Source organism: Eulemur rufifrons, chromosome 3, assembly GCF_041146395.1.
Source record: "Eulemur rufifrons isolate Redbay chromosome 3, OSU_ERuf_1, whole genome shotgun sequence".
NCBI classification, from domain to species: Eukaryota; Metazoa; Chordata; class Mammalia; order Primates; family Lemuridae; genus Eulemur; species Eulemur rufifrons.
Genome location: NC_090985.1, coordinates 76557150 through 76572956, shown reverse-complemented (window position 1 = coordinate 76572956; position 15807 = coordinate 76557150). Strand labels below are relative to the sequence as shown.

The following is a 15807-nucleotide window of genomic DNA, read 5'->3' as shown; positions in this document are numbered from 1 at the left end:
ATCCATGGGGCCTCGGGCAAGTTACTCAACCTCTCTGAGTCTCTTTCTTCATCTTTAAATTGTGACTAATTATAGTACCTTTCTCATAGCATTGTTGAGATGATTAAATGAGAAAATGCAAGCAAATACCTTAGTACATTGTGCTCAACAAATAGCAGCTGTTACCATTATGCATGGTTCATTGTGGCCATTTGGAAGAATGGCAAAAAACAATTAGTGTTCATACATCATTAGGTTAAGTGACTATTGCTATAGAATCATTATACTTCATGTGTTTTGAATTTTAAATGAGTTCACTAGAGAAATGCACTTAATTGCAAACATTAATAGTTAATAGCAAATGCAACTGACTTAAAAAAAAAGATGGAATTACCTATCACCTCCTACATTTTTACAAACATGCATACAATTCTGCTTGGTGTTGAGTGTAGTGAAAAGATTAATATACACTGTATTCCAAAACCAATAAAGAAAATGATTGTCAATTCAAAGTATGAAATATCTGTAGTGAAATCTTATTAGCATGTTTCTCCTAGCCCTTTTCATTGGCTTGGGATGCTTTCATTGTTAATAAAAATATTTATCCAAATTATTTATATTTCATTGCTTCAACCCACACTCAAATTGCTGCAAATCTAGTCCATCGTACAGGCCTCAGTTTTAGTGACACTTTCTCTGGAAAGCTTCCCTTGACTTCCACTTATTCCCAAAGACCTGTCACTCTTCCCTCTGCATTCTTATAGCCACTTGTCCCCAAATTCTTTTTTTTTTTTTTTTTTGAGACAGAGTCTCACTCTGTTGCCCAGGCTAGAGTGCTGTGGCGTCAGCCTAGCTCACAGCAACCTCAAACTCCTGGGCTCAAGGGATCCTTCTGCCTCAGCCACCCAAGTAGCTGGGACTACAGGCATGTGCCACCATGCCCGACTAATTTTTTCTATATATATTTTTAGTTGTCCATATAATTTCTTTCTTTCTTTTTTTTTTTTTTTTAGTAGAGACAGGGTCTCGTTCTTGCTCAGGCTGGTCTCAAACTCCTGAGCTCAAACAATCCACCCGCCTCGGCCTCCCAGAGTGCTGGGATTACAGGCGTGAGCCACCGCGCCCGGCCTGTCCCCAAATTCTGTTATCATTTCCTATCAATTCTTCTTTCATTAAGTCTCTTGCATCTTCCCTTTATTTCCTTTGCACTACCATTTTCCTAAGTCACATCATGTAACCTACTGAACTTTATTCATTTGTGTCTTAAGCGTACCTCCTGATGACATGTCTTTTCTGCATAAAATGGCCAGAAAAAAATCTTTCTAAAAAGAGGCTTTTATGAGGTACCCCCCCCTTCAATGTGTTCAATGGCTCCATATTGCTAGGATGACCATAATGGCCAAACCAAAACACTTTTGACAGTGTAAGGTCCTGTTATTAACGAACATAAACCACAATTGTATAGGCAGACCAGGACCTACAGCTAACCAATCCATCACCACCTCTGTGCTTCTCAAACTCTCACAGAAATATTCCATATTGTGGCCTCAAAACTGAACTCTTCAGCCTAATTTTTGTTTTAAGTTTACATGTTTAAAATTCATGATACTCTGACATTCCAGCACAGAATATGTCCGTGTTTGTTTTAATGTAAGCACCATGTTTTAAATCACAAACCTTTTACATGAGCAAAACTTCAAAACATCTTATCCAAAATCTTGGAGCAAAATTGATGCCCTGTCCCATTCCCCCTGCCCCACTCTCCCCCTCATCCAGAAAGGCAAACTACCAGGACACAATTCCTGAAAGCCCCACTGTAGCGTAGCCTATGAAAGGGCTGTCCCCTGGAGTACAGAGGATGCCATTCACAGAGACCGTGAAGTGAAGGATGCCCCTGGAGGGGACTTAGCTTTCCCGATGTGAACTCACGGCCGTATCCATAAAAGCCTTCCATACAGTCTGTTTAGAACCCCATTCCATGCCAGCAGGAATAAGTATACTTTCTCTTTTCTTGTTTACTTTCCTCAACATTAATCAGCCTTTATGATCCAGGTCTCTTTGCTCTGGTTGCCATATAAAATACAAGACACGCAGTTAAATTTGAATTTCAGAAAAACAACGTGGTTTTTAGTATGCCCCGTGCAATATTTAGATTGAAATTACACTGAGTGTCCTGTATTTTTATTTTCTAAATCTGGCAACTCTGACTGTAAAGCCATTCCCGGCCACCTTCCCCGCCACCCTAAAGCTTTAAGGTTCTTCTGAACTTCTAATACAAATTATCCACGCCACCATTGGACACTTACCCTATTGTACATCTGTTTTTATCTGCTTTTCTATCATATAATCCACCTCCCTGACTTGAAACCTCCTTGAGAACAGGTTGCTCTTATATCTCTTTGTAATTCCATAATGCCTCACAGAAACTCCTGCCCGTAGGTGAAGATCATAAATACTTGTTAATTGAGACACTGATCTGAAATTAATGAACAAGACAGCCAGCAACTATTTACTGAGCAAGCACTTTCTATTCCAGCCAGAACTATGCTGTGAATGATTTCATAGATGAGTAAGATGTAATATTTGTCTTCAAAGAGCTTATAGTTTAAGAAAATTATACGTCAAAACCAGTAGCAAACAACCTTAAACAGTATATAATCAAGATCGTGTAGTTCAGCCCACTGCAGGCAATAAGAGACCAGTGTTGATAGCCCCCTAAGAGAGAGAAGCCCTGGGGAGGTGGGATCTGAATTAGGACCCAAATTTTAGGAAGGATTTAGGTGAGCAAAGAGGACTAGGAAGGGCAATGTGGGGAAAGTTTGGGCAACTGCACCAAGTGGAGAGGAAACCCTTCTTCACGGTAGCGTGTGCCTTTGCTGCAGGAAGCAATCAGGACTGTGATTGGACTGTGGCTGCAGCTGGTTCTAAGGAGCTCCCTGGGATTCAGGTACCTGTACCAATGAGAATCTATGCGATGGCTGTCACTGGGTTGGGTCATATACCATGTAGTCATAGCCTTGATAAAAATAATCATCAAGGTAAGGATGCTATTAAAGGAATCACCCACAGAGGTCAACTGGGTTTTGTCCGCAGACCACCTAGGACAGGAAAGAACAAATGTTTTTATCAGCCCTATTTAGTTTGTGCTGCTATAACAAAGTACCATAGACTGGGTGGCTTATAAACACCAGAAATGCATTTCTCACAGTTCTGAAGTCTGAAAGTTCAAGATCAAGATGCCAGCGTGGTTGGGTTCTAGGGAGTGCTGTCTTCAGGGTTGCAGACTGCCAAAGCCTTTTTACATCTTCACATGGCAGAAAGACATGGAGCCGGCTCTCTAGCCTTTTCTTAAAAGGACACTAATTCCATTGATGAGGGCTCCACTTTCACTGCCTAATTACTCTCTAAAGGCCTCACCTCCAACCACCATCACATTGGAGATTAGATTTCAGCATACAAATTTTGGGGGGAACACAAACATTCAGCCCATAGCAGTAGAATGTTTATTCCTTACACGTAGGGCTCTAAATGTGCTGCTCCCTGACAGTCTTGCACTCCCCTCTCTTCATGGGTTTGTCAAGCATAATTATGGCAGTGGCCTCACTGGAAATTATTGAATTTCATTTCCTGAGGGCAGATGTTGAGGGGTTATCTCTTCAGTAAGAATGTATGTTCTTCTACAACTTTAATGTGTTGCTATTTTATGAGATACAAAATCTTTTATTTTTATGTTTGGATTGACCATTCTTAATAAGGTTGGCATCTAATATGTTTCATGTGCTGCTAATATGTGATTAATTTTATAAAATGTCTTAGACGTCATATTGCATTCTCTTATAAAAAAGATACCAACCTACAAAGGCTTGCTGTTATTGTTTTCAATTAGCTCATGGAATTAAATCTATTAAACCACCAAATGTTTTATCCTCTGGTAGAAATTATGATTCTCACTGAACATCTGTGTAAAGCTCTGCTTGGGCCTTTATACGTGACATTATTTCGTTAACCAAATAAACAAATAATGCAAAGAAATATGGTTAGCCTTCTAAAATTCCAAGAAAATTTCCCAGAATGAGATTAGGAGGATTTTTGTGGTACATGACAAATTGTTGCTTATTTTAAGGACATAAGCAGAACAAGGAGGGAGGATCTTTAAGCAGATTCTCAGGATACATTAGGTTGAACCATATGCAATTGACAATATTTGATCTTTGCACCTGTCTATATGTTGAACCTCATCCTAAAAATAGAGCTACAAGAAGGCCTCGTGGCAGTCTTGAGATAGATTGATTTACTGCATTTTATTCAAAGGCTCCACCTTTGTCACCGGTCACATATGATTTTGGCCTCTGTGGGGCTCGGTTTCCTCATTTGTAAAATTGGGTGGTGGGATAGGTGGACAGCTGACTAAATGATTTCATAGGATCTTCCCAGTATAACATTCTGTGGCTCTAAGGCATCTGAGTATTAAATCTGTTTTCTTCTGGCCAAGAAAAGATGCACTTGTTAATATTGCCCAAACATCTTCTGTGAATTCCTGCTGCCCGACGTGCCCATTCTCCCTTGGGTTACATAATGATCAGAAGACCTTGCCAAGAGGCAAATGTTACCTGTGAAATTCCTTATGTTAGACGATAGCCATCTGTTCATAATTTCTCACAAGTTAGTGCACAATATACCCATCATTTTCCTTCCATTTTCCTTAATTTATTAATTTTACTAATTTTTCAACAACGGTGAGAGGATCCCACCTCCTTATCCCCGTGTGATGGGCTGGAGACACTTGTCCTGGTGACAACTGACACTGATGAGATGCTCGCTGAGTTTACCTGGGCAGAGGCCTCCTAGAGGAGACAGGAGAAAATGAAATGGGGAGGAAGAGTGAAGGAGCAGAGGTCACAGTCTGGCCTCCTGCAGCTGCTTGACAAGGTTGGCACCCAAACTGGGTTTCACAGGAAGTAAAGGAGATCCTTATAAGATCTTACCAGATCTCAGACACAGGTTTTGGGTGTGTGTGGGCAGAGAAAGGGATAAGAAAATGCACTTGGGGATGAATGAAGCAACAGCAGCAACATAGGTCCCTGGAGGATGTATCTGTTTAATAACTATCCTGATGACTTCTCTGACTATCCCCAAATGAATATGTAGTGATATGGGTTGAACCAACAATGGAACCCTCCTGAATCTTACTTATGTACAATAGACCTGCATGCACATTTACTAGAATGAGCCTCTCTCTCTGCTAATTTTGTGTCTTTCTACTTCCTCCATGTCTTTTCTACATCTCCTTCCTGCCTTGCTGGATCTTAATTCCTCCCACTGTCCTTTCTTTCTCTGCCTCCCTTTCTCTCACTTATTATCTAGCCTGCTATAATATGCAATTCATGTCCCCTGCAAGAAGGAATACGCATTTTAGAGATCTGTGGACACCTTGCACTCATTTATATTTTGTGAAAGAAAGCAAAGGGGTATATCTGGCAGTATTCATTCTTTAGGAGGCTATAATTATTATTCAAATTAAAGGAAGCAGTAAAAGGAAATTCAGAAAATAAAAGATACTAATCTTGAATCTTTCATTTCAGCCTACAAGGAAAAAATGAAGGAGCTGTCCATGCTGTCACTGATCTGCTCTTGCTTTTACCCGGAACCTCGCAACATCAACATCTATACTTATGATGGTGAGCCGCCTACGATAGAAATGCCGTTGCTGTCTAGATCATTTGGAAAAGCTTGCCTGTATTTGTTCCTCACTCACAGCTCCTGATATAATTACATCAATATTTCATGGATCTTACTATTGACTTGCAGTGTCTAGCTATTAGGTCTTATTGATTGCTCAAAACAAGTTGAATTTGGTACAAATAACAACATATTAATGTCTCTTAAGAAATGTGGCTGGATTGTTACTAGCAGCCACATTCAGCATATCAACCTCCACAATATGTCTAAGGTTTTTCTTTGCAAGTAATATACTTTGCTAAGCTATCATTAGAATACATCATAATTTCTAAGAAAATGCTTTTTACTTAGGACACTCAAGAGAGAAAATCAATAAATATCACAGATTGCTTTATTGTAGTCTTTATTAAGTTCCCATATTTTGTGTATACATGTCAACATGCCAGTGATAATAATAATAATTGCCTTAATAAATAAAACTGACTTATGACTAAGGCCCAGACAAAGGGAGTTTAAGAAAAGCCTAAAGAATTGGCATGGCCATTATTGAAGTGCAGCCCTTTAGGTTTGATTTATCCTGACTCATTGTGCTTAATTTGGTTTCCTTTCTGGCTCTGCCATTCTCCACATGACTGGCAGCAAGCAGATACTTAGATTTTCTGAGTCTCTTTTAACTCTAGCATCTGCCTCCTGGGGTTATTGTGAGGTTTAAATGGCTTAATGCAAATCAAACACTCAGCATCAAGCCTGGCCACTTATAAGCACTCAGTAATGATAGCTGTCGTTCTCAACAATATTATCCTCACCTAAATCAGTCAACCTAATGAAAATGTTTGATAAACTTATGTGTATACTAGGTATAGTCAAAGCATACTTTGTGAACTCTTCGGCTCCCAATTATTTTTCTTTTCCACCTATGTAAAGAAGTACATTAAAGACAAGGCTAAGGGACCAAGTAGCAATTAACCCCTTCTGTGCCTTTAAAGCCTATTCGAGGACTCAAAGGCATTTTCCTTCCAAAGTTGTTCTATCATGGCACAAGCATCTTAAGTGCTTATTAAGTGTTTCACAAGGAAATGCCCTCCATGTGAAAGGGTTTCAGTTTCCAACCAAAACTTCCCTTACAATGCACGTCCAATGCCTGCTTTGTACAAGTCCATTCAGTCAACAAATAAACTAGTCAGATCTTTGTTAATCTGCTAAATGTAGCTGCGACTAAGGATCCAGCTATGTTTCCTATGAGACTAATATCTAGCTCTGGGTTGTCAGTGAGGACCCAGAGTTCAATCCGGTGTGGTCCGCACCTTCAAGGCTTAGTAGAACAATCTTACAATATACAAATATCAGTAAGTAGAACACGGAGTGGTTAGGACAGATGAGGCAGGGACGGTTTCTGCTGGTTTAGGGGTTGAGAAAAGGGAAAGAAGAAAGTCCGAGTTTATGTATGTACTGAGTCTTTAAGTTGAGTAGACAATTCACCATTGCTCATGAATTGCTTCCTAAAAGAGCTGGTAGAGAATTTCAGATTTCCAAAGTCTTTAACTCGGTCCTGTATTTCTATGTTCGATAATAATATGACTTGTTTGCTGCAGACAAACATTATAACAAGAATTAATCATAATGACTATTATTATTGTTTACATACATAAACACTAAATATTACACCTTGTATTTTGCAGTCAGTATCCTTTATCTTTTAATCTTCACAACAGTCTTATGAGGAAGATGTTCTTTTTACCTCCATCTTTTAAATGAGAAAATGAAAACATAAAAAAGTTAATTAACTTTTCCAGTGTCACACAGCTATTAAGAGGTGCTTATTATTTGGAAGCAATTAAAGGTAGTTCCGATTCCAGAGTCTCTAACCTAAACCATTTAAGATCCCATCGCCTTATCAAATAAGCTATTTTTATGTGCCCGTGTTCTCTTGCAGTCCTTTTCCATAAGCTTACATAATTTAATAGAGTGGTATTTAAAATATAAGTATAATCTTGGATGCCTTCAGGAAAATTTAAAACATTTTTACATTTGTGGGGAAAAAAAAATCCACATCATTTCCAATATACTTACTGAATTAGTTTCATCTGGCTATCTGTCAGCATTTAAGGATCTAAGGTCAACTCCTGGCAGCCTGTGGTTTCACTTACCCACAATCTCTGTGTGCACTAACCAGGCTGCCAAGAGAACACTAATGACAATATGATCTTCACATCAAGAGAAGTAATATTTCTTCTCTGCTCTCCTCTAGTCAGAACTGGCCTGGAGACCTGTCCAGCTTGGTTGCCACGATTTAAAAAGAACATTAATAGATTAGAATGCACTTGGAGGTTAAGGTGCAATGCGGTGGTGAGGAGCTAGAAACGGTGGCCCTTGAGGATGTTTGGCCTGGGGGGAAAAACTTGAAATGGAGCATCATAATTGTTTTCAAATGCTTGAAAAATGGTGATGCACAGCAGAGAGTGGCCTAGCCTTGGGTAGGTTTGGATTTCAAACAGGCACCCGTGGGCTGAAATCAAAGGGACACAGTCTGGGGCTCAAAATAAAGAATGCTCATCTAAAACTAAGGGCTGATCAGTAAGTTCTTTTAAAAAATCATTTTATTTTACTAAGTTGTGAGTTGGGTAATTAAAAATGTCCTAGCAGATATAGCTCCCGTGATTCCTAACTTTAGGAATGATCATATTATAATGGTATGTGTACACATAATAATACTATATGTCTATGTTATCATTAATATAATAATAGATAGAATAGTCTCATTATATGTGAGAACTGGAAAACTCTGTTATTTTTCTCATCTAACCAAAAAGTGCCTCCAGCCATGTGAATTTCCAAAAAATAAATCCGTACTACTTGATTTTCATGCAAAGCTCATATATATTCAAAAGGAAAATAAAGCTTAGTTTAAAATCAACATTCTGGCCATTTTTTCTAAGTATGTCTACCATTATTCCATTCCCTATAGACAGTGTTGAATTTCCCAATGCTGTAAATATTTGTTTTGTTGAAATATACCCATAGTTGTACTAAAGAGAGAGGTAGTATATACTCAACACAACATATAGCAAATTATCATATGCAGCATTTTATTCCTGTCTCCCAGAATAACAATGTTACTTTTAATTGCTGTAATCCAAATTATTAAAATAAACCCATGCTTCAAGTGCTGTGTGCTTAACATTTTCAAATGTTCATTTCCCAGATATGGAAGTGAAGCAAATCAACAAACGTGCCTCTGGCCAGGCTTTTGAGCTGATCTTAAAGCCACCATCTCCCATCTCAGAAGCCCCCCGAACTTTAGCTTCTCCAAAGAAGAAAGACCTGTCCCTGGAGGAGATTCAGAAGAAACTGGAGGCTGCAGAGGAAAGAAGAAAGGTAACTTTCTCCAGAGGTTTTTAAGTTCTTCTCTCTCCCCTCCCCTGCCCTTCTCCTCTGTCTCTCTCTCTCTCTCTCTCTCTCTCTTTCACACACACACACACACACACACACACACACTGAGGACAACGATACCAGAACCTGCACCATCCCAACATGTGCAGATCTTCAATAGACATAGAGCCAGGCTAGTTGGGGTAAAAATTGCCTTAATTATGATGAGATAAATGCTGATTTTAGGCTAGCCAAAACCAGAGCTCTCAGAACTAAAAAGCCTCCAGGCCCTAGCACCCTCCCCGTATCTTGGATCCCCTTATCCTCAAAGCCTCCTTCCTGTGGTCCACCAGGTGTGAATACTGTCAAGAAAGCACAGCCTTGGCTAATTCCAGGGGTGAGGGAGGGAGGAGTGGTGATTCCTCCCTCTCCGGGTCTGCATGATGCCCCCAGTGTCGTGTATGGTTTTCCCTGGAACTATAAATTACCAGATCTTCCCTGCAGGATCTTTCCTGCCCAGATGCTGTTCACCTCCAGGGTAAGGGCCAGGAGTTTACCCCTTTCCTCCCCAGAGCCTCGCTGGCTACCCTTGAAGTTGGTCCTTCCAAGATCAGGACCTTCTTGGAGATCTTTAGGTATGTTCTTCTGTCCATTTCTAAGCCTTGGTGGGATTTTTTTCTCTTTTTGCCTTCAGCCCCTGCTTGTAGTAAAGAGCTTTCCTTTTGTCAAATCTTTAATTTTCCATAATCAGATGGCTAAGAAAAGCCAAGGATATTAAGATTTTAGGACACTCAGAAATCCTATGGGCTCTACAGAGAGAGACAGAAGTTATGCCTGAATATATCTGTTCCAAGAGATATCTGAACACAGAGACGGTCAAAATTGTGGTTATGGTAGCTCATCCAGTCAAGGTACTCTTCATCATCCAAAAATGAAAAATGAAATTCTTTTAGGTAATTCATACTTACATTGTATTTTCCACTTACTTTTTTATGATATATTTTTAGAATCATGTAGTCGCTAAGAATATGCTCCATGAGCAGTCTTTTGATGTGCATGAAAACTATGTATTTTTAATACTTCTTTATTTTATGAAGATGTTGTCTATAAAAAGTCAGCCAAAACACTAAACACTTCTATGCTGGGTAATTACAAAGAGAATGAAAATAGTCATTATTCTAAATACTGAATTCTCCAAGAGAGAATGCAGAAAAAACACAAATGTGTGTATGTGCAGTATTGTGCATATATACACAAACACATATACACACACACATATATATACAAATATACTTTATCAAATAATGAGGCTAAAACATTAAAAGCCCTCAGATTAAAGTTTCTGAACAATAAAATATTAATTTAGTGGTTGAAAAAAATTTTCCTATGATAGGTAATGTACTAATCTCAATTTTCATTTAAGAGTAAGGTTCTCCAAGTGTCTGATGAGTATTTAATATTTATATATATATATAATATTATGTAGTAGTTTACCAATTAATGTTGTTATAGATTTTAAAAGGAGGAACCTAAACTACTAACCCAAGTATATGTACAGGAAGTTACTTCAAAAAAAATTTCATCAGCTTTTTTGTTGTTATTTGTAGCTTTCTTCTCATGGTAAAGCAAAATTAAATTATTCAGAGTGACAATCCATCAAAACTTTGCTGCCAACAGATACAAGCAACCAATTAAAACAGTAGCAAGCATGATATACTTGAGGCAGTTTAAGTTCTCACCGCAAGCAAGGGCAACTTATAGGTAATAAGTATAAGTAGAGGTCATAGGTTGACATATAAAGATGCTATGGCTTGATTAGAATACAAAGTCAGTGACTGAGCTGCAATTAAAACTCAGAAATCAAAATTCAACGTCATGGTTTAGGATGTTGTTGATGTTTCTCAGCAATGTATTTAATTCAAAGGAGATTATTGAAGATAAAAGAACATAGAGATGATCAAAATTAACTGGTGTTCTTCTAAAACTCCTTGAGGTACCTAATTAATGATTCTGATAAAACTCCTGCACACTGACAGCAATAAATTATCAACAGCTATATATTTAAATGATTGAATTAAACTAGAAATTGGCCACATGGCTAAAGCACATTGACAAATGTAATCAGCTAGCATTATGATGCCCAGAAAAAAATATTCTTTGGAAATCTTCAAAAGCAGTCTTGCTTCACCTTTCTGGTATTATTTGTTAAAAATTTTCAGTCAGTGCAAAAATCACCATGTAGATTATATCCTAGTGACCGGGTTTTAATTAAAAGAATATATAACTAATTACCAAAAAGTACCAACTTTAAAAAGATCCTTAACTTATTTTATTCTATTGGGTTGTACTGACTTAATTAGCACTAATTTGAAGAACTGTTAATTCTCTTTAAGAGTCTTCAGCAAGTGCATACATCTCAGTAATTATCTTAGTGAGGACATGCATGTAACCAAAACTCAATTCAACTAGGCAAAACGAAAAGCAGATATATGACTAAAAAGTCTAGGAGTAGCACAGCATCAGGAACAGCTGAATCCAGGTGATCAAGAAGTATTGTCAGAAAACTTTCTTTATCTATCAGCTCTTCTTGCATCTAATTGGTTTGATTAACAAGAAAGTTTAATTTCAAACAGTCAATCCCAAATTATTTCTCATGGCTTAGCAACTACAGCAGAAAGAGAGCTTCTCTTTCCAAATAGTTCTAACAAAAGTGCTAGAACTGAGCGTCAGTGGCTGACCTGGATCACATGCTTAACCCGGAAGCAGTCACTGTGGCCAAGGAAATGTAGATTGATTTGCTGGCCTGAAGCACATGCCCACCACTGACCTGCAGAGGAGGTTAGGTAAGATCCCTGGGGTGAGAAGTGTAGAAGGCTAGTTTCTCAAAAGAAAGTTGAGGTGTTCTCACCAGAGGAAGGGGTCATGGATCTCAGACAAGCAAAACCACAAATGTCCACAATTTTTATCTATAAACATTTAGGGTTACTGTAACAATTTGAATAATTATTTAGCTCAGATACTATTCAATTCAGAATTCTCTTTCATTGCCCTGCTGTGGTTATTTTCACATAAATAGAATGAAAAACATCAGCCTACGCAACTCTATAAAACTGTATTGTCCAAAAGAAATACAGTGTGAGCCATAGATGTATGTTAAAATTTTCTAGAAGGCACATTTAAAAAAAAATGAAAGAAATGTGAAATGAATTTTGATAACATATTTTCACCCAATATATCTAAAACATTATTTAAACATGCAATCAATATAGAAGTATTAATGAGATCTTGCATATTCTTTTATTCATGCTAAGTCTTTGAAATCCAGTGTGTACTTTACACTTAACAACTCCTACTCATATTAGCCAGACTTCAAGTGCTTAATAGCCATACACAGCCAGTGGATACTGAGTCAGATGGCACGGACACAGATGAATAGACCAGAAAACTTCTAGTGAACAGGTGAACAATGGGAAAACTTTAGGCACAAGGTTTTTAAATTCATACCAGATGATAATTTAGATTCAATTTTACTTCTATGTATATATATGTGTGTGTTTATATATACACACACACATATATATATTCTGTAAGAATTACATTAGTATAGAAACAGAAAGTTAAAAAGAAACTCCCATGCTATGATTTTAATCTTTACATTGTCAGAACCAATGCAGGTGAAGTTCAGGATGTACTATAAGTAACAGGATCTTCTAAATCTCACACTGGCTTCCTTGGCTGGCTGCCTACCAACTCAGTTTCCATGCTGATTCCTCACTGTGGGGAGGGGACTTCTCTGAGCCCAGGTTTCATCGCTTATTCTCTCTCGTGGTACTCAGGTTTTCTTTTGTAGCACTTAGCACAATTAATAAGCATATGTTTATTTGTGTATTCATTTATTTAACCATATATCTCCCATTAGATTATAAACTCCATGAAGGCAGGGCTTGTCTTTTGTTTAACAGTGCCTGGAAATAGTACTACAAATATTTTTAAGTGAATAAATGAATAACTTTCATCTTAAAACAAACTTATAGTCAATAAGTTGCCAAATGACATCTGAAATTGCACTAAGTGAACTCTGTAATCCAGTTTCCAAACTGGGGAAAATCACTCAGTCAGCAGATATTTACCAAGCAGTTTCTGTGTTGTGGCACTAGGGATACCATCATCAGCCTTACATTTCAATGGAGGAGAGAGCTAATAAATAAATATGCAGTATATTGGATGACACAAAATGTAGCAGGGCAAAGAGGATTGGGAGTGTGAAGGTAAAGGAATATATATTATTGGATAATCAGAAAAAGCCTCTTAAATAAGAGAACACTTGCAAAGAAGTGTGAAGATACCGAGGGAGTCAGCCATGCAGCTCTTCTCTGGGGGCAGAATATTTGAAGTAATGACAGCAGCAAGTACAAAGGCCCTGAGGTGGCAGTATGCTAGGTGTGTTTGAAAAATAACACGGAACCGGGGTACATAAGCAGAGAGAGCAAGGGGAGAGTGATAGGAATTGAAATCAGAGATAGCATTTAGGATTTTGACTTGAAGTGAAATGGGAGATCATTAAAGAAAATGAAGCCATTTTATTACTTTACGTAAATCATACCATCTTTTCAAAGGAATGTCAATTTTTTAAAAAAGGGATGACTAGAAAAATATATAGTGTTAGATAAATAGAAAAACAGGAAAATGTCCTAGACTAAGAAAATGATTCTAGAACTAAGGATTCACAGAGACAAAAATACAGAAAAGTATATATTCAGGGCAGTAGGTGGACCAGCTGTTTGGGTTAATGGATTTGGGTAGGAAGTTGTAGTTAGGTGAGATTGGGGGGGGGGGGGCCTTGAATGCCAGGTTAGTGTGCAAACTCCATTGAGTTAGCAATGAGCAGTTACCAAAGGCTTTTCAAAAATATTTGTGTCCAACCTAGCCCAGTGGTCAGCAACACTTTCATTGCCCTGGACCCATTTCCTTTCCCTAACAAGATTTTTAAAGATTCTTCCTAGGAGACATAGCACATTTAAATAAGTATTAATTTCATACTTTTTGCCATGATTATAATCAAAGGAATCTGTAACTGGCCATTAATATTTCTGATTATCATAAGATAAGGACTTTTGAACAAAAGTGAAATAATTTTAACTCCAAGTAAATATAAAGATAGACATGGATATAGATGTGAAATATGATTTCTGTTAGGGCTTCTTAAACATTAAAAAACCTTATGAGTTCTTCTCCCCACCTATTACTATCTTTAAGGCCTATTCCTGAGAGTTCAGGGACCCTAACTTGGAACTAGTGACCTAGGCTGTGTTTGGGGGACTTTCTCAATTTATAGCTGGAAGGCTGCCACAGAGGAGTCTCTGTGTGGGCTCAGATTTACTTTGTGTTAAATGTTTTGGCAGTTTCCACAATTCCTCACTCCCATCTGTTGACACTATTGCAGTACTGACCATCTGGTTACTAGGTTGGACAATACTCCCTCAGGCTCCTTTGAACCAGAAATAATTCTCCAGTGATTGGCTAGTAGAAGCTTGTTATAAAAAGAGTAAGCCTTTTTCCTGTTTTTTTCTCCCTTCTTTGATCTGGGAGTCGTGATTAGCTCCAAGAGACTATATTAATCTCATGCGGTCAGCTTGAAGCTCATTTCTTGAAATCATAGTCTCTGTACTGCAACTGACCCACATGGGCGAAATGATATGAACACGTTAGCCAGCCAGCCATCATTTATTCGTTCTTTAACCATTTATTTAGCGAGAAGCAGCAGAGCTAGGCTCACCACACATCCCAGTTGGCTCAGGACAACTCCAGGTAACTCCTTTTGTTTCATTATCATTATTAATGACTTCTTTTTCATTCTCATAAGTATTCCAGTTTGAACAGTCAATTACATGGTCATCTTCAGCAGAGCACAGTGTTTAAAAGCATCCTTAAAAACACAGTAGTTAAGAACATACGGTTAAGAGAATGTCTGTAGTCAAATTCTGGTTCCACCACTTAACAGCTATGTGACCCTAAACAATTCACTAAATGTCTCTCTATCTTCTTTTACCAATTTGTAAAATGAAACTAGTACTAAAACATACGTCATGGAGTTATTGTGAGAATTGGAAGGTTATTCTACCTAAAGACTTATAACTGGCACAAGTGAAAGCACCAGCTATCATTATGTAAAGACATATCCAGTTCCTGACCTCACAGAGATTATGATCTAGCAAACTCATGATTTTATAAAAGAAAAAAGTTTCTCATTAACAGATACTGAAATGTTAGCATACAATACATTTCATAAATATTTTTAAATATTATAAGTATCCTTTATCAAATTGCATAGAATAGACAGTTTGATAGGTAATAGATATGTAAATAGGTTAGCCCGACTAAAAAATGGCTTGAAAAATTATGAACAAATGACAAAAACTGAAAGGTCTTGATGACACTGATAAATCACACTCTAAAAAAACATTAAATTAAAAAACACTGTACTCAGATAAGTCCAGTGAGATTTAATTGGTATTCTGATGTTACTGGCACAATCAACTCCAAAGTCACTGAACCTCTAAAAGGAAGATGTATCACTAATTCTTCATAAAATGTCATAAAAGTGGATCATTAATCACCAAACCTGTTAAACTTACCTTTTTATATTTAGTTGTTTTCATTTATGATATCAATTTATAGCATTTTAAATGTTTTTATTTTTAACTATTATGGGTACCTTTTCTGTTTGTTGGCATCTCACATTGTAGATGGCAATAAAAATGGAGTCCAGGAAAAGAGGGG

At 37.6% G+C, this 15807-nt stretch overlaps 1 protein-coding gene across 1 annotated transcript in view; it reads left to right on the top strand.

Annotated features, from left to right (window-relative positions):
- The window catches only part of STMN2 (stathmin 2), a 52573-nt gene that overhangs the window by 23689 nt on the left and 13077 nt on the right, over positions 1-15807 (top strand). The window contains exons 2-3 of the mRNA XM_069466325.1: positions 5562-5657; positions 8861-9033. Of these exons, the coding sequence (XP_069322426.1) occupies positions 5562-5657; positions 8861-9033 (269 nt within the window). The remainder of the gene's footprint in view (positions 1-5561; positions 5658-8860; positions 9034-15807) is intronic.